The following is a 19,658-nucleotide window of genomic DNA, read 5'->3' as shown; positions in this document are numbered from 1 at the left end:
AATCCATTCAGCCACACGTGGACTCCCATTTCAGGGAAAGGTGACAGAGGCTCCTGCGCATGGAGGGTGAAGAGCCAGCCAGCCAAAGTAGCACCTGGGCAAGAATAAGGTCTCCTTCATGAGTTGTCAAGTTTAAAGGGCTTGCATCCTCTTTATCCCTACCTTAATGGGCTCATCCCATAAGTCCCCAACTTCCCTAGAGAATTTTCAGAGCCCAGAAGTCTTGTGATTTAGCCTTGAATTTGAAAATGCCTGGCTTCCTACCTGTGTGGGAGGCAGGTATCAACAGGGGAAGTGTCTTTCCGGTGGAAATAGCCGTCATTCGGAGAGGTTGCGTCTATAACTAGAGACACGGGGGTGGTTCAAGGGAAGGATGGGAGGAAAAGGAAAACGGGTGGATTTAACCAAGGAGGGCTTCTGTAGGAGCTGGGCTTGGGGCTGTGCCTTCCAGGAAAAGAAGAACAGCTGGGAAGGCAGCATGAGTTGGGATTTGGGCAGACGATGTGGAGAAAACCCCCACTGGCTGCCCCCGTGTCACCTTGCTTTCAGGGTGAGCCACCAGCTTCCTCTGGGTAAGAGAACACCCCAGCCCACGCAGTCTCCAGCGGACAGAGTAGGAAGTGCTCCGCAGATACGGGCAGGATCCCAGCAGCTACAGCTCAGCAGCTCCCAGAAGGGTTTGGAAGACCCGTCCTGGTTCACATTGACTGGGCCATGCCTGGTGGACACGTTAATTGGGAGCCCTCCCAGGGTGAGCTCGTTGATGGTGTGCCACTCCTAATGAGGAGCCTGAGCTCCCCACGAGATGTGATAATTAATCAGGAAGCACATTGTCAGATCAGCTGTCTCGTCTCCTGATGTACGCCTGGCGTACAGAGGGAGGAGTAGAAGCTTGCCTTGTTAAACAGTAAAACCAGGTTAAGAACCCATTCTCTGGCCCTGGCTTGTGTGTTGGCTTTCCCTGTGGTTCCAGCCTGTCGGGTCCACTTCTCCCCAGCGTGACGAGACCCACCGTGAGGGTATTGTTTATCTGCCTCCAGCTCTCTCTGGTCTCCGATCACCTGAAGGCTCAGCCCCACTCAGGACCCCCAGCAGTCTGTACTTGGCCAGCTGCTTGTCTTACAGAAACCCAAACCACCATACCTTCCATTATGTCACCCATAAAATGGCCTGACGACATCTCCTCCCTCCCAGGGCTGTGATGTGAACTAAATCCAGGAACAAATAGATCCTTCCCAATGCCCCCCCCTTTTTTTTTTAAAGATTTTTATTTTTTTTTATTATAGTTGGTTTAAAGTGTTGTCAATTTCTGCTGTACAGCAAAGTGACCCAGTCACACACACACACACACATTGTTTTTCTCACGTTATCCTCCTCCATGTTCCATCACAAGTGACTAGATAGAGTTCCCTGTGCTACACAGCGGGATCTCCCCACTGCCCTTTTAACTCCGGGGTGGTGCCCAAGCATCAGTATTATCTTTTTTCTTAAACAACGACACCCCTGGCATATGGAAGTTCCCAAGTCAGGGATCAAATCCGAACTGCAGTTGCACCCTATGCCACAGCTGTAGCAACTCTGGATCCTTAACCCACTGCACCAGGCCAGGGATGAAACCCGCAACTCCTCAGCAACCTAAGCCACAGTCAGGTTCTTAACCCACTGTACCGCAGCAGGATCTCCCAGGCATCTGTGTTTTCAAAGCTTCCCCAGTGAGCGTGGTCAGGCTTGGGCACCGTGGGCTGATAGGGTATCATCATAAAAGTCAGGGGAAACTGAGCGAAGAAAAGATAGGTTTAAGGCAGTGGTTCTCATCTGGGGGTGACGTTGGCCCTGCAGGGGACATTTGTCAATGTCTGGAGATGTTTTTTTGGTTGTCACAACGAGGGTGGAATCACTGGCACCTAGTGAGTAGAGACCAGAGATGCTGCTCAACATCCTCCAATATGCAGGACGGCCTCAGGGTTACCCAGAAGTCATCCAGCCCCATATGTCACTGGTGCTGAGGCTGAGCAACCCTGATCTCAGAGAAAGAAGCAGCCATGCTGATCTCGACTCTGGGGCAGACAGGTATGGGCTACACCAGCAAGAAAAAGGCACACGCCACATCCTGCCGCAACATGGCCCGTGCCAGGCGCCCATTCATCAGCCCGGTACACTGAACCCTCTCCTGCCACACCTATTTCTATCATGGGAAGCCTTGGCCTGCTCCTGCCAAATATATTCTCTCACTCTCCTTTTGGAAAATGAGGTCGAGTGGCGTTTTTGCCAGAAAGAGAGGCTCATCACCTGTCAGTTTGCTTTTGCCAGACTCAAGAGTCACTGTCTTGGCAGCCCCTAACGAGGACACGGCCTGTCATTAAGTAAACAGCTGATTAGGTGGGGAAGCGACTGGCTAATCGGCAGTCCCACGTGCCCACTGTTATTGATGACCTTGGTCTGCCTAGGAACCACCTCCACCGTTAAGGAGAAGGTCTTGTGATGATGCCTTCTACTTATGAAGCTCTAGCATTTCTGAGAGTTTTCATATAGTACACCATCCAGTTTGACTTGTCACTTGAGCTCTTAGCTGTGTGCAGTGTCATTTCCTGTAAAGGAAAGTGTAACAAATATAGAGGTGGTACTGAGGAAACACATCCGGAAAGCAAATGATAAGAGTAAAGAATCAAAAGGCATTAAAACCCCACAGTGGATGTAAAATTAGAAATTTCTTTTGTTTTAGGGCAGCAGGGGCAGCAGATGGCAGTTCCCAGGCTAGGGGTCAAATCGGAGCTGCGGCCGCTGGCCTACACCACAGCCACAGCAACACCAGATCCGAGCCGCATCTGCAACCTATGCCACAGGTCAGGGCAGCGCCAGATCCTTAACCCACTAAGTGAGACCAGGGATCGAACCCGCATCCCCATGGTCCCTAGTCAGGTTCGTTGCTGCTGAGCCACAATGGGAACTCCCAAAACTAGAGATTTTGTTCCGGTAATGGGAGAGAATGGCTTGCCAATTGATAAAGCTTTGGGAAGACCTAATTGTGGAAAAGACCCAACTGTAGACAATCACATTCTAAACTTCAGGCTCCACACTATAGTTTCTATGTCTTTTAAATTTATGCAGCCTTTTGAACACATCACCGAAGTAAGAATATCTTGAATATTATCAGTACTTTACACAGAGGATATCTTTTCTGCTTGAAATGTGAGATTTAAGAATTCTTGCTGTATTTGGGAGTTCCTGTCGTGGCGCAGTGGTTAACGAATCCGACTAGGAACCATGAGCTTGCGGGTTCGGTCCCTGCCCTTGCTCAGTGGGTTAACGATCCGGCGTTGCCGTGAGCTGTGGTGTGGGTTGCAGACGTGGCTCGGATCCCGCGTTGCTGTGGCTCTGGCGTAGACCGGTGGCTACAGCTCCGATTCGACCCCTAGCCTGGGAACCTCCATATGCCGCGGGAGCGGCCCAAGAAATAGCAACAACAACAAAAGACAAAAGACAAAAAAAAAAAAAAAAAAAAAAAGAATTCTTGCTGTATTTGTAAGTCTGGTCTCTCCAGTGGCTCATAAATTTGCCACTAGAACATGTCTTTGGTTTTGTCACAAGAAGTAATAGGAAAATAGGGGTCACTTAACAATTTCTCAAAAATTCATCCATCGAAGCAGGTGAAGGGTTTTTGCACTCGAACGTAGCCTGAGGTTATCTTTGGTTCTAGGGCTATTGCTCTGGGTATTGATTTCCTTTGACGGGCAAAGAGGAAGAATTGTGCTGGGGTGTGTGAATGCCTTCTAGGTCCCGGAAATAGTGCAGAAGGACCAGGTCTCCAGAAAACCCGCGGGCTCTGAGTTACCCATCTTTGTTGGAGGCAGTGGCCATGATGTCTTTCCCAAAAGCTGTCTTAGCTCCTTCCTCCGGAGGGAGGTGAAGGGGCTTGAGGAGTCGGGAGGGTGCGTCAGCTCCCTGGAAGAGAGGGGGCATCTATCACCAGGAGGAAGGAGGTGATCCAGAAAGAAAACAGTCAACGCCAAGAATGGAACCTGAGGTGAATAGAAAGGAAATGAAGGCAGCTCTGTCCCTGGAGCTGTGTGACCATGAAGAGGTTCTGTCCTTGGGTGCTGAGTGGGAGGCTGGTCTTGGGGGGGAAAAAAAGTGTTCCATGGAATGTGACAATTTCAGAGGAATTCTATCGACCCTTGAACAACGTAGATGTGAATTGCATGGGTCCACTTATACGTGGATTTTTGCACTAAATACATATTACACGATCCAAGGTTGGTTGAATCTCAAGATTGGAACTGCGTATACAGATTGCCAACGGTAAAATTATATACAGTTTTCAACTTCCCCCAACCCCCATGCTGTTCAAAGGTCAAGTGTGGTTTTAAAGGAATACGGAAACATCCCTTCTTAGTGATTAATGACTCCCATTAAGGAGCCATTCTGAGGCCAGAAGAAACCTAAAATACAATTCTGAAAGTTGAAAGAAGTACACATTAGGCCAACTTCATTGATGGCTATGTGATAAGGATATGTAGATAGATCATTCGACAAGTTAACGAATTCCTCGTTGAATGAATAATCATAGTCATGTGACAGAACGGTGACTCAGTTTTTGGTATGCGGTAGAAGCTTAGTGACTCTTGGTTGAATGAATGAACCAGCCAACCAGTCAGCTGACCAGGATGATGTCCATAGTGGCCCTGAGAGTCCTCTCACTTTCGTCTTGTGTTCAACACTCCTGCCAGTTATTCGGATCACAGGATCATATAAGAAACACAAAGCAAATTTTTGGTACTTGAAGACTATGATACTGTAATGTATAATAAATATCTATTTGGTCTTTGTCCTATTTCTGCTACACAGCTCCTAAAACCATTGGAAATTTGTTTACTGTTACTGTGATGAAGAGTGATAAATGTGTCTTTTGTTTTATTAACAAGGTGGCTTTGGGGGACCTCAGGACAGGGCTTGTTGTCAGTAGAACCAGCCTTGTGATTAGAGAATTGGAACTCTTGGTCCTTGTATGATTCTGTGATCCAATTCAACTCCTCTTCCTCCCTTGTTCCCCAGCCCTGACCTCCAGGGAGGGGAGAGGGGCTGTAGTTCAGTTACCAATGGCCAATCATTTCATCAATCATGCCTATGTAATGAAGCCTCCGTAAAAGGGCTGGGTTTGCAGAGCTGCTGGGTTGGCGAACACGTGAGGATATGGAGAAAGTGGTGCCTGGAGAGAGCATAGAAGCTCTGTGCCCTTTCCTCCTTGCCTTGCCCTGTGTATCTCTTCCTCTGGCTGTTGGCTTGTAGCCTTTAATAACCTTTTTATAATAAACCAGTAATCTAGTAAGTAAAATGTTTTCTCTGAGCTCTGTGAGAACTCAGCCATTCAACCACAGCTCTGCTTATGGAAGTTCTGATGGCTATTTGGTGGACTCCTTGCCAGTCCTCATCTTTTTTGCTCCTTCTACATTATTCTGCGCACTTTGACACTGTTAACTTGATGCCTCTCATGGAACCTTTGTCTAATTCCATCATCCCACTTAAATTCAAATCTCAGTGTATTTGTAGTTTTTCCCTCTCCCTGGTCATTTGTTTACTGTTCACTTAAGTGTATTTGTTGAGGACCTACTATGTGCCAGGGACTGTTCTAGAAGCTGGTAATACAACAGAGGTCAAAGCACACATAAATTTCGGCCCTTAAGGGGCTTATATCCTAGGAGAAGAAAGACAGTAAGTGAGTGAATAGCGCGATCACTGTTGGATCACGGTCAAAGCCATAAAAAACAGCCAACCCAGGTTAAGGGACTGAGTCTGTCATGGCTGTCTTTTAGGCGGCAGAGTCAGGGAGGGTCCCCTGGGAAGGTGGAATTTGAGCAGAGCCAGACTTCTTGTTTTTCCAAGGCAACCTCTCCACCAAAGGGTCAACCACTCTCCTTTGGAGCCGTATTCCTGAATGCGTCCTGGGCAGCTCCCACGGGATGTCCAAGGACACCTGAACCCATACACGCTCATCCCTGCACCAAAGCTCTTCCTTCTCTTTGGTTTCCCCACTTGGGTTCAAAAATGGAACATGAGCATCTCTCCACTCACTGAAGCCGGAAGCTCCAGACTGCCCTTCACACCTTCTCCTTTTCCACTCCATGCCTAGGTGTCCATCCAACCAGATGCCGTCCGGGTCCTCCCTGGTTCCTCATGCCCCTCCTTCCCCGTGCTTGTGCCCTTTGAAGAGACGTCCTACTTGGTTTTCCAGCCTCTGGTTTTGCTCTGCCTCCACGCCGTCTTTAAAACATCACCACCAGAATGGCCTTCAGGGAAAGCCTAGATCAGATCTGCTCTCACGCCTTCCATCTCCGCCCAGTGCCTCCAGGGTTTGCAAGGTGTTCAGCCTTGCTGCTTCCCAACCTACTGATTCAGCCATCTCCCTGCATTCCCCCACCCCGACCACACACACCCTGTGCTCTGACCCCTGTGTCATGAGAATCACATCCCCAGCACTTTGGCAGTACTCTTTTCCCTTTTGTCTCTTTCTCAGTTTTTCCTGGAATAATTTTTCTCTTCCCTGCCCTTTCTTCCCTCACTCTTGTGCTTCCCAACCTGGCAGGTTTCTAACCGCGCTCAGTGGCCAACTGTGTTCTGTGAAGCTTTTCCCCAATTTTCTTGCCCTTCCCCTCATCTCCCTTGTTGGGACTCTGTTGTGCTTGTAAGCAGGTAGGAGTCCCCTGGTTTAGGAGGATTCTCTGTGTCCCATTAGCCTCTGGGTTACTTTGTTCAACCACGCGCAACTACCATTGTAGCCAATATCAGCAATTCTGTATGGCTCAATCTAATATGTCCAGGTGTGTCAGTATTTGTTATTCTTGTTATGGCTTTCAGAAGTATTTGTGCCTTCAACCAGAATGCCTTAAAATCACGAAGCTCAAAGAGTAATTTTCAGCCCCAGGAGACATCTCCCATCTTCTTCATTCTACATAGTTTTTCTAGCCAAAAATGGGTGCAGACCTTAGAAACGCTGTAAATGTATACTCTTTGCTTTCTGGTTCTTAGCACATTTTCTACCATGTTTGTTTGTTTGTTTGTTTGTTTGTTTCCTGATTCAGATCATTGATCATAAGCACCAAGGAGGTTTTGAGTCTGCTAAGAAAGTCGTGTACTGGAGAGTTCCCATTGTGGCTCAGCAGGTTAAGAGCCCGACATAGCATCTGTGAGGATGTGGGTTCAGTCCCTGGCCTTGCATAATGGGTTAAGGTTCCGGCATTGCTGAAAGCTGCCGTGTGGGTCACAGATGTGGCTCGGATCCAGTGGCTGTGGTGTAGGTCGGCAGCTGCAGCTCTGATTCGACACCTAGCCAGGGAACTTCCATATGCTGAGGGTGCGGCCCTAAAGAGAGAGAGAAAAAAAAAAAAAAGAAAGCAAGCAAGTGGTACACTGGCAACTTCCAGAATTGTCATACTCATTGTCAGTCTAATGAAAAGAAAACAGTCCAGTCATGACTAAGGCAAAAGTGATGGGTAGTCGATTTATAGTATTTTCAGGGTGAAAAGGAGATCAGAGTATCAGCTGGAGGATTTGTGAATATTTGGTCCAAGGGCTGTGATTCCCACGCCCTGATACAGAGCTGGCGTTGCCCTTGCATTTAGGAGGTCTTTGACATCCTGCCTTCCCACTTCCACCAACATTTTCAAATACTATTCTCCCAAATTATTCCATTCTGCCAGTTCTGTAATTGAATGATTTTGCTTTTGATTGAATGATGATGCTTTTCAAATCAAAACCAATAACGTCGCTAGTCACAGTTGTTGCCGTTTGTGCTGCATCGAATTTTGTGGTGGTATTCACTCTGGCTGGAACTGCTCAGAGAGAAAGAACAAGCCTGTCAGCGTCACAGCGATTGCCATCTTCCTGGCTGGATGCATCTGAGCCGTCTTTGCAGAAACGTTTGCCAAGCATCCTGTGGGGACCCCGCAGCACGTTTTCCTTTGCTCTGTAGTGACATCACCTCGGAATCTCTTGTTGCCAGTCTGAAATTTCAGGCTGCCATTCCTCTCAGTCCCCTCGCCAGGCGACAGTAAAGCTGGCTGGGGCCGGAACTTAAGGAGATCATTGATTGTGAGCGTTGTCTCCTGGGACCATGGTTAAAGTGAAAAATGAGATGTGAAATGAAAAGAAAATATTGAAACAGGCTCAACTGGTTTTCAAAGGCTTTCCTGGTTGAACAGGGCCAGACATATTGAGTGTAGCAAGCTCCGGGGATTATCTAAAAGCAGTGCATGCAAAGATCAGGTTGTCAGCTGATTTTGATCCCGGGGCTTATCCTTTATTTTATTTTATTTTGTTTTATGTTTTTGATTTTTTTTTTTTATCTAAAGTATTGAGCAACAAACCTTCAAATCTTGGGGGAGATTTTTTTAGGAAAGGGTGGCCTCCAACTTATGTTTATGTTTGCTCCTAAGATGGGTATTCAAGGAGTCCCCTGGTGGCTCGGTGGGTTAAAGATCCAGCAGTTGTCACTGCTATGGCTCGGGTTCCGTCCCTGGCCCAGGAGCTTCAGCATGCCGCAGGTGCAGCCAAAAATAAATAAATAAATAAACGAGGGTTCAAACCAAACAAGGAGCACACTCGGCCCGGTCCGGGAGCCCCTTACCCTCTGCTTATCAATGGTCATCCCTGTATTTGACTTGAGTTTTTAAGATTGTGGGTTTTAAGAAAAAATTTTATTAAGGTATAGTTGATTTACAATGTTGGGCCAATTTTTGCTGTACAGCAAAGTGACCCAGTCACATATATGTGTGTGTGTGTGTGTGTGTGTATACACATACATATATACGTATATGTACCTCTTATTGCATTTTCGGTTTTGTTCATTTTTTAAAGTTTTACTGAAGTGTAGTCGCTGTACAGTGTTGTGATAATTCCTGCTCTACGACAAAGTGATTCATTTATATGTAGACACACGTCCATTCTCCGTCAAATTCTTTTCCCATGTAGATTACCACTGAAGTTTTCTGGGCTCTTCAGCAGGTCCCTGTTGGCCAGTCATTCCGTAGACCTCAGTGTGCATGTGCCCATCCCTTGTTTTGGATGGAGGTATAACTGACTTACAATATTATGTTCATTTCAAGTGCACAACGTAGTGATTCAACATTTGTGTACATTGCAAAACGGTCACCACAGTAAGTGTAGTTGCCACCTGTCCCCTTAGAAAGTTAATACAATATTCTTGACTGTATTTCCCATGCCGTACGTTACATCTCCGTGACTTATTTATTGTATAACTGGAAGTTTGAACTTCTTAATCTCTTTCACCCATTTTGCCCTCCGCAACCCCCTATGCCTCTGGCAACCGCCAGTCTGTTCTCTGTATCTTTGAGCCTGGGTTTTGTTTATTTTGTTTGGTTTGTTTTTTAGATTCCACATATAAGTAAAATCGCGTGTTATTTGTCTTTCTCCATCTGACTTATTTCACTTAGCATACATGGATGGACCTTAAGGGTATTACACTGAGTTTCTGTAACTCTTTGAGATCGGGACAGTGAAGGTAAGTGGGTGAAACAAATGCTTAAAAAGTAGTGCAGAGGCGTCTCTGCAGTGGCACCGTGGGCTAATGATCTGGCTTGTCTCTGTGGCGGCGCTGGTTCAATTCTCAGCCTCGTGCAGTAGGTTAAGGGTCCAGTGTTGCCACACCTGTGGCATAGGTCACAGCTGCAGCGTGGCTTCACTCCTTGGCCCTGGGGAACGTCATATGCTGTGGGTGTGGCCAGAAAAGGGAAAAAAAAAGAGTTGTACAGAAATTCCTGATGTTTGGGAACCTATGGCATATAACCATGATAAAGGCTTATATGCTTAGATAGGCTGAGAACGATGATCCAGTAGTAGTTGGGTGTGCAGAAAGGCTTGTGAAACCAGCAGTCAGAATCATTATTGTTACAGAAGCCTTTCTGCCTAACATTCAGAACACTCTCGAAAACAGCCTTTGAACTCTGAGTGAGGGGTTCTAAGGAGAAAAGCGTAGAGAAATAACCGCGTCCAAAAGCAAAACCACTCTATTTTGATTTTTCATTCCAAGGACCCACCAAAATATCAGCTAGCTGTACGTGTGGCATATTATGCTTATTTTTAAATCGGGATGGATATTTGCGTAATGAGTCGACTTGAGCTAAGGTTTCTCTTTCTATCACACATGTTAGCTATAGCCCAGGAACTGGATTCTGCTACTCAATTGCTACACTGCCCTTGTTAAATCTTTGTTTAGGTCCTCTTCCTCCTTACTTATTTTTCTTCCCTCTTTATGTTTTCAAATCAGTCTAGCTAGCTGGCTAGAGGTTGTGTGAAAGACACCTTTTTTGTCATTGAAATATACGTTATTTACAGTCTTGTCAGTTTCAGGTGTACAGCAGAGTGGTTCAGTTTATACATATGTATGTTTATTCTTTTGCAAATTCTTCTTTATGGTGGGTTATTACAAGATATTGAGTATAGTTCCCTGTGCGATACAGTAGGTCCTTATTAGTTACCTGTTTTACATATATGGTGGTTTGTATCTGTTAATCCCAAACTCCTAATTTATTTCTTCCCCCCCCAACCATAAGCTTGTTTTCCTTATCTGTTTTGTAAATAAGTGTATTTGTATTTGCGTTTTTTTAGGTTCCGCATATAAATAGCATCATAGATAACTGTCTTTCTCTGGAAAAATACATATTAAAGAAAAAGAAAACGGAGACTGTGGGCAAGTCTGTTGCCTAGATTCTGCCAGGATCAGGGGTAACTGAAATAAAACAAGCTGGGATGCCCCAAAAAGGGGTCCCAGGGGAAAGGAAGAGTTCGCTGGTGGGAAGAGGCGCCTGAAAGGTTCTGCTGAAACCTTCTCTGGGGCCTGAGCGCTGAGTCACGTGGTGGGAGGGGGCTCTCCTCTTCCCTCCGCTGGGCCCCTGCTCTGATGTCACAGGTCTATTCTTCCCTGGGAGAATTAATTAGCATTCGTCGGGTGCAGTCAGCCAGGAGAGAGGAGGGAGCCCGAGCGCGTGCAGGCGAGCGGGAGGCCGGCGGGAGGCGCAGCCGGGCAGGGCGCAGCGGGTGGGGGGCCCCTGGGAGCCGCATCGGGCCTCGGGCGCTGGGCGGCTGTTTTATAACCGGGATCCTCGGTGACGTATGGCTGCTGGCTCCTTGGCAGCTGTCTTTCTGGACCAGTAGGCAGAGAGGGATTGACGCCGGCGAGACTTTTGCATCTTGGAAGGGACCGTAGTCTTCTGTAGTGAAGAACAGAAGCTCTCAATCACGCGGGTGTAAATAAGAGCCGGAGGGGAGTCCAAAAGCAAAAGCAGAGGAGGGGGACAAGTGTGTGTTGGGGGGGGAGCGGGAAAAGCATTTTTGGTGGATGGTATGAAGCCAGCCATGGAAACTGCAGCCGAGGAAAATACTGAACAAAGCCAAGAGAGAAAAGGTACCCAGGGCTCTGACAATAGCCTGTTTAAAGCTTTTCATTGGGGTGGGGGGTGGGGGGGCGGTGGGTAGCGTTAAAAGGGGGTAGCCGGATTTGTGTCTCTTGTAAAATAAGCTCCGAAAGCATCCCCATGCTCTGGTCTGGGTTGTGGGGAGGGGGGGGTTCTCCTGGAGGCTGATGTTAAATGAATAGAGCAGCCTCTTTTTAATCCACTCGGGGTCCAAATCTTTCTCCTGAATGTGGGATTGCACAGAAGGATGTCCGCAGTCTGCCACCTTGGGTAGCTGCGTTGGGGAAACTGTCTCTTTTAATTGCTACAATGAGTCCTAACTGAGGTCCTAGGCTCTGCATGTGATATTCCAGGGACGAGGAATGCATTGTTTGCTGCTAATGCTGAGGAGGAACTGGCAGGGCACGCGTGTTAAATACGCTCTGGTTCCCCCGATTCCGCTGATGCTGTCGTGATTGTGGACCTTCTCTCATTTTCTTATTTAATACAATTGCTGTGTACGAGGCTGAGACCCCGACTCTGACATGTCATGACCATTTCGAGTTGGAGCCTGAGAAGAGGGGACATCAGCCCTGGGGGCTGGTGCTGATGGAAGCGGGGGTGGGGGGGGGGTGTCTTCTGCGATGCAAGACTCCAGATGTAGGCATAGAAAATGCACACAGGTCCTGTTCCTCAAAAGGCAACCTTAGAACCTACATACGGTGTGGCTTGTGCGGGGAGAAGTAGGTGTTTGACGGTAAGAAGACAGCAGAAAATAGAAGCTAAAATTCATCTGTCTGCCTAGATAATGACTGCTTCAAGTTCCGTACCCCATAGGCTCAGCCGAGCCCCTGTTAGGTTACAGCATCTCACTGCCTGGTCATTTCTGTCCCTCCCCCAAAGTTACAGACTCTCCTAAAGGCGCAAGAACGTATGCTGTACCCGCAGTGGCTCTTTCCATCCAAAGCTACCCGTGCTCAGGTTATTTCTCGTGACCCTGACATCCACTGACAGTTGCCAAACAATAGTCACCCTCCCAGATAGAAGCCCAGCTCTGTTTGACTTAAGAACATGTAGGTTGAACGGTTTGAAATTGCTGATAGTCAACCATCTTCCACCCACGAAGACGGCAATTTCACATATGCCAGCGTGCCAGTGTGCTTGGGTAGAAGCTTCTTGATTTTATACGGAATTTCTTCTGTCTCCAGTACTTGAGTAACGTTTGATCCTAAACAGAACCATTTCACTTTCTCGATTAATTACTTTTTAAAGGATGATAAAATACACAGAGCATAAAAGTTGCCATTTTAGCCATTTTTAGGTGAGGAATTCAGTGGCGTGTGAAGTACGTAGTGCTTGGATTTTGAAAACTGGCAGTTTAGCTTCATCTCTGCAATCAAACCTATAGCGCCCCCGCCCCCAAACAACAGCGGCAAAAACCACTCGGGGGAGGGGGGGAACCCTGCCTTTTCGGATAGGTATATATTTTTGTTTTACATGAAAGACCAAATAGCAGTGACAGAAACTCTTGGAAATATTTATGAAGCTGAGGAACTGAGATGAAAGTTTAAAGATTCCTTTCCATAACGAGCAGAGACAAAGCTTAGGACACCTAACCATAGCATTGCCTTTTGGTGCAGAAGCCGATCACAGTTGTAGCAATTTTCCCCGAAAGTAGACGCTTAGTACCCACTTTTTAATCGATACGGTGTTTGCCAGTGACAGACAAAAACCCCTTTGGTCTCTGCAGGAAGACAAAACAAAACACAACCACCATACCTTTCATTTTTCTCTCCGAAAGCAGGAAAGGGACATAAAACCTGTGTTGAGATCCTTCCTAGGCAATGGTGATTCTCACCATTATTTCCTCTTACCGAATGCTGTGATTGTAGGTCAATTCAATATTTATTATTTAATTCCAAATCTGCCAGCCGCCACTACATCGGTGGCAGTCTGTGTGTGAAAACTCCTGAGCTGGGGTTTCAGGGACAACATCAGAAGCAAAAGATGATGCCCGGAGGAAATTATAAAATTACCCACATTGATAAACACCAGCTCTTTGTTAAGTAATTCAAAGATCCCAAGTTTACTGCAAGATACCATCACACGTATAGTACACGCTTGAGTAAGAATTCGGGCCAGGCCATGGCTTTTGATCCCAGCAGCAGGGTTTGTGACTGCTTTGTGACCCACCCGAAATGTTGATCCAGAGGGTAGCTTATCTCCTAAGCTTCATTTTGACCAGCAAGTTCATCTGTCAGCCAGGCGACATCAAGGCTCCCATGGGTGTCATCTCTGTCCTTTGCCCAGCTTGCTCAGCCATTGCCACTCCAGGCACACACACAGGGCCTCAAAGGAGAATCACACCTGTTTGTATATGCCTGCCACTCCAGTGTTCTTTCAGAGTTAGTTTTAAATTTGTAAAATCAACGTGTACATCATTAAAGTAAACATTCAGAAATTTGACACAGTTAGAAAAGGCATTATGTAATTCTTGAGCTGGCGGATCTGTGAAGTTTCCCCCTCCCCCTTTTTTTCCTTTAAGCTTTTCAGCAAGTGATTTACTAAGTTGAATCCTAGACATTTTGTCACTTCCCACAGAGTTGTTTAGGCACATATATTCCCCCCCCCCGTCCCCCACCACCTCCCCTTTTTCCTTTCCTATTTGTTTTCATGGTCAGTGGAGGGGCTGCACTTGTCTCTTAATTTGGAGTGGCTAGCTAGTACCCAGTAGCTTGTGGATTAATAGCTTCGGGTAATTATTATAGCCTCTACGGAGAATCCAAATTAAAGCGAGTGTTCTTAGGAACTGATCTCAACTTTCGCAGCCAGCGTCATTTCCCAGGAGTTTCAGTAGAACAAAGAGAGCTGATTTAAAAAAAAAAAAAAAAAAAAAAAAAACGAAATCAGAATGATTTTGTTCCTGTTTTAAACAAAAATAATCCAAGTCCAGAAAGAAGAAAAGGGGGGAGAGAGAGGGAGAGAGAGGAAGACGAGAAAATGTGTTTCTGAAACAGCCCCATAGCCTTGGTCACCTGACCCTCCTGGATGATCAAAACGCACCAGAAGTTCTGTAGCAGTTTTTCAGGAATTTTTACAGAAAGCAAGCAGGTTTTGTCAGATGGAAGTCAGAAACGCCAAATTATGACAAATGCCAGTTTTTAAATTGGAAGCATTAAATTAAATCAAAGTGTTGAGGATTGAGTAAGCAGATGCACTGAAATAGAATAAGTGGAGGAAATGAATTAAGACAGAACGAAAGAAACTAGATCATGGGACTCGATAATAAAGAGATGGAGAATGAGGTTTCTGTTTATTTCTGTGGAGTATTACTTGATGTCAATTCATTTGTGAAAACCAATGCATCTAGAATTGCTGGGAGTGTGTAATCAAGGGGCAGAAAAACCATGGAAGCACTTGCCCTATTGTGTGGAAGAAAACCCCTAAGTATATGGTAGGAAAATTATTTTTACCATGTGTAGGAAATTGGACTCTACTGAAACAATTAGAGCCTGGCTAGTTCGGCTTCTGTGAATCACTGCCCAAATGAATTTCAGAAGTCCAGGTATCAAATTAAAATTCTAACCACCTCAAAAGAAAAAATGTAGGAAACCAGAAATAAGGCGTACTTTCAAATAAACGACAGGACCTAGGCAAAGTCAGAAATGGATTCGAGTGGTGGACTCGACTAAAAAAATGAAGACATGCATTTCAGTCTTTTAAATCAGATAGGTGTAATTTCTTGTGGGTTTTTTTTTTTTTAATTCAGCACACTAAGTGCACTTTTGCCCCCCCCCCACCTCTCTGTCTCTCTTTTTTTATTTGTTGAGTAAAGAAAGCTCTCCTCTAAAATCCATGTATGCTATAAAAATGACAAAAAAAAAAGTATGCTAAAAACCAAGAGGGACCTGCTTAACATTCCCGGTGATCCATGAATTATTTGACCTTGCGATTTTTTAATTGATGTTTTCGAAGTTGAAAATATAAATATGGCAGAGACAGAGATTGAGATGCCTTTTTTTTCCTGTAAGACTCTGCCGAGGAGGACATTTGAAGAGAGGGTGTCTGGGGACTGGGATGTAGAGAAAAGTGGGGCCGGCCAGATGGCGCCGGACATGTGTGGTAGGTATGATACAGCTTGCTTTGATTTTTTTTTTTTTTCCCCTAAGCTGATTGAAATGTGGCGGAGATCTCAACAAGCCACTTGGGGCATCGCCTCCTTTTCCATTATCGTTTCCGTTAGCAGACTTTTAAAGCCGTGGCCCCGCTCTTTTCAATAGACAAAGCAGTCTGCCTCATGTCTGGAAATTTAGATGTGCCTTCCTTAGAATGGAGGGGAAATCTCGAATTCAGACCAGCGTGTTCCAAAGCAGCGTGTTCTCTGTTACTCGGAAGTACAGGCCAGTTGAGAGGAGACGATCTTAGGGACAAGAGTGAGACGCCTCCACGTATCTGAGAACGTGTGACGTGGCCAGTGTCCCCGTGTCACAAGTTCCCCCTCATGGGGACTGGCCACAATCGGGATTGTTCTGAGGCACTCCCTTGCTTTTTTTTTCCCCCTCCTTGGGACCACATGTGCATCCACGTGCCACGGTCGCCCATGAGTAGGGACGGCTGGGCTGTGGGACAGAGGAAGAAGGTGGCTTTCAAGCGAAGGAGGCTCCAACCCCGGCTTCGCAAAGGGACCTGGCTATTCGTCCACTTGTTCATTTATTTACCCATCGATTAACGTTCTCCTTCGAAACATCGTCCTTCCTCTGTCCTCTCTGCTCACATCACAGGAACAGAAGGGGGCTCCCTCATCTCAGGGACCATTCGATATCGTGGCATCTGGATTCTAACAATAATTTTGCTGCTTGGTGGCAGAGTAAATAGCAGACGGCGATGCCCAGCAGGAGAATTTTGATCCTTAACCACCTCAGGTGATAGGTCTCTGAAGAGAAGGTGCAAGGAGAGCAAATAAAGTAACTTCTTTTTTGGTGGGCTGATTTGCATAATTGCAGGACGTTTTTTAATCTAGCCCAGCCTTACTGGCTGCATTTGAGTTCAAGGGGCAGCACGGTTCATCTGTAAAGGGCCAGAGAGTCAATATTTAGGCCCTGTGGGCCACACAGGCTGCGATAACTACTCACCTCTACCTTGGTGGTAGCATGAAGCAGCCACAGAGAGCCTAGAAACAAACGGGTGTGGCTGTGTTCCAGTAAAACCTTATTTATAGGAACAGGTGGCTGTCATCAGCCAACCTCTGCTACTTTCTGTAGCGCTGTCGTGGCTTCCTCGAATATGTCAAATAATAGCTAAAAGTGGAGGATGGCAGGCACAGCTTCCACAGACCTTGCCCAGTGAACGCGGTCTTTTGAGGAAGCCCAGTCTTTGCTAAATTAGTTGCTTCCAGTGATAATTTCCTCGAGGACGGAAAGCATACCAGTCTGCAGTTTAGTTATTCAGCCTTGTCCCTAAATCCCAGCAGCTGAGAGAATGGGGGGAGGGAGTGGACACGGCCTTATTTTGCGTTGTTTTCCCTAAGCCCCCGCCACCTCTGGCCATGATCACCCAGTCGTGTGTCTCGCCATCAACCACCACCGCTCACCTTGGCCCCAACCATAAATCCTAGCTGAGATGTCACAGTCTTCTGTGCTTCTTCAAGAATATTGACCAGGCTCCTGCCCACCTCTGCCTTGTCCTCTGTAAGGGGAGCATTTGCCGTCTTCCCTCTGAAGGGCAGGAGCCTCCTGGGTGTGTTGACAGTTGCCCAGAATTGACAGTGTCTTGACACACCCTTCAAGCTTCGGCTTCTCCTTGCAATCCCGTGACTCCCTTTGAAGTGTTTAGACCCTGTCCTCTGAAACAAGACGTATACTGTGGTCTTTGAAAATTTATAAATTGGAATTCCCGTCGTGGCGCAGTGGGTAACGAATCCGACTAGGAACCATGAGGTTGCGGGTTCGGTCCCTGCCCTTGCTCAGTGGGTTAAGGATCCGGCATTGCCGTGAGCTGTGGTGTAGGTTGCAGATGCGGCTCGGATCCCGCGTTGCCGTGGCTCTGGCGTAGGCCGGTGGCTACGGCTCCGATTCGACCCCTAGCCTGGGAACCTCCATATGCCGCGGGAGCGGCCCAAGAAATAGCAAAAAGACAAAAAAAATTTTATAAATTGATATTGAATGTTAAGTTTGGCCCAGAAATGTAGGATAGACATGGTTTTCTTTCCCCTCCATATCTAGAGATGTATTGTTGTCCAGAGGCCCTCCCTGAAGTCTTGGACAACATCCCTCCACTTGCTGATCCCATCTCCATGCCTGGAGGAGGAGCAGGAGGAGTTGTATGCTGAATTAAGCATCTCGGGCATGGCGGCCATGTTTTTCTCAGAAGACAACCTAGATTGGGCAGCCCACGGTTTTTCATTGTCATTGCCAAGCAGCCTGTGCCGGATGGCCTGCCTGTCTGGAGATTTCCCCATCTGCGTGAGGCGATGAGGACAGAATGCATGAATCCTGGGCACAGATTTTCTGAATCTCTTGAGCTGGCCTGGGTGAGGTCCATTTTTTGATCCCCAGGGTGCCAGAATGCTCCCTTGTATTCAGCCCAGTATTTATTCAGCAGATGCTGATTGGGTACCAATCGGGTGTTGGGCATGGAGAGAGAATTTTTTTGAGAGGAAGACGTAAAATTTTCAGATCAGACGTGATACCAAGATCTCCTTGGACGGAGTTCCCATCATGGCTCAGTGGTTAACAAATCCGACTAGGAACCATGAGATTGCGGGTTTGATCCCTGGCCTTGCTCCGTGGGTTAAGAATCCGGTGTTGCTGTGAGCTGCGGTGTAGGTTGCAGATGCAGCTCGGATCCCGCTTTGTTGTGGCTCTGGCATAGGCCGGGGGCTACAGCTCCAATTCGACCCCTAGCCTGGGAACCTCCATGTGCCGCGGGAGCGGCCCAAGAAATGGGAAAAAAGACCAAAAAAAAAAAAAAAAATCTCCTTGGAATCTTCTTGCTCCAGGTCGATAAGGAGGGCTTACAGCTTCTGGAGCCAGGAGAAAATGAGGTCATTCCAGGAGGCCACTCGACCTCCAACCTCCTTCTGGTTCTTGCCACCAGCCCCACTGGCATTCTCTGCTTTGGAGACTATAGCCCGGCCCAGGTCTGAGCGATAGGCTCTCCTGAGCAGGAACAGAGAAATCTTAGTGCAGGGAAGGCCAGAGTTGAGAACTGTTAAGAACCCTGAAATAACACCTGTAGCTTGGGTCCTGAAACATTTCTTGAGGCGGCACAGAAGCACAGCTCCAACCCAGACGGAGTTTGGCCAAGGCGGAGAAGGTGACAGCGAACGCACAGGCCACGGTTAGAGAACCTGCCCTCTGGGGTCAAATCGCACACCCAGGCTCCTCCTTGCTGGCCTGGCCGCAGGGTCGTGGGCAAGTACCTTACCTTTTCCGTGCCCTGGCATTCTTCACTTCTAGAGCTCCAGTAACAATAGTACCTATTTCATAGGATGGTTGTGACAGATAATTGTGACCTTAATTACTGAGGTAACGGTTAACAGTCCAACTTTGTTATCTTGGGTGTAGACAGGAATATGGCTTGAGCTTAATGCCTGTTTTGGGTGGAGGCGGGGGGTTGCAAGTCAGAACCAGGCAGAGCCTAAACACGGCCCTAAAAGAAATTGCTCCAGGAGATTGGATCCCAGAGATTACAGGTGGTGAATTTTGAGGTGGGTCCTTATTCCATTGGAGAGCCAAGTAGCCCAACGAAAAGAACTGTGGACAGACAGACAGGACAGCTGTACATTAGGCAAAAATTCATTTTGAAAGGACTGTCTTGAAGATGTGGGCTCACACATTGGAGGGCCTAAGGTGATCGGCAGTGGGAAGAGTCAGCACACGTGCAATTCCTTGAAAATGTGTGGGCCAATAACTGTGCCCGTGTTACACATAATTAAAAAAATTCACCCTTGGAAGAAGAAAAAAATGAGTGAGGTAACAGGGGCATCGCGCTTTGCATGATGACCAGCATGTCGTAAATAAGAGCCCTGATCATCATGAATGAGAAAAACAGCAGCGGCAAAAATAGTTTTATTGTGCAGTTCTGATCTTGTCCAAGCATCCTTCCCCCCCCTCTTTTGGCTGTCTTTGAAAACCTTTAACTATCTTATAAATGTCTCTCAAAGACGGTTTTCCTTTACTTTGAAGCCAAAAAGGTTTCCCCTAAAATGCCACCTGGAAAAGGAGGTCTCCACTTCCCAAATGGAGACCTGCC

At 46.9% G+C, this 19,658-nt stretch overlaps 1 protein-coding gene across 9 annotated transcripts in view; it reads left to right on the top strand.

Annotated features, from left to right (window-relative positions):
• Positions 1–19,658, top strand: part of GPM6B (glycoprotein M6B) — a 153,273-nt gene that overhangs the window by 98,054 nt on the left and 35,561 nt on the right. For 2 of the 9 annotated variants that reach the window (XM_001927816.6, XM_003360231.4), the window contains exon 1: positions 10,951–11,416. The exons of 5 other annotated variants lie outside the window; for them this stretch is intronic. In XM_001927816.6, the coding sequence (XP_001927851.3) occupies positions 11,356–11,416 (61 nt within the window). In that variant the 5' untranslated portion in view covers positions 10,951–11,355. Of the gene's footprint in view, positions 1–10,950; positions 11,417–19,658 lie in introns of those variants that run through there. 2 more of the 9 variants (XM_003360230.4, XM_005673443.3) reach the window with 2 other exon arrangements.

This window comes from Sus scrofa, chromosome X (assembly GCF_000003025.6).
Source record: "Sus scrofa isolate TJ Tabasco breed Duroc chromosome X, Sscrofa11.1, whole genome shotgun sequence".
NCBI classification, from domain to species: Eukaryota; Metazoa; Chordata; class Mammalia; order Artiodactyla; family Suidae; genus Sus; species Sus scrofa.
This window is presented reverse-complemented; position numbering and strand designations above follow the sequence as displayed.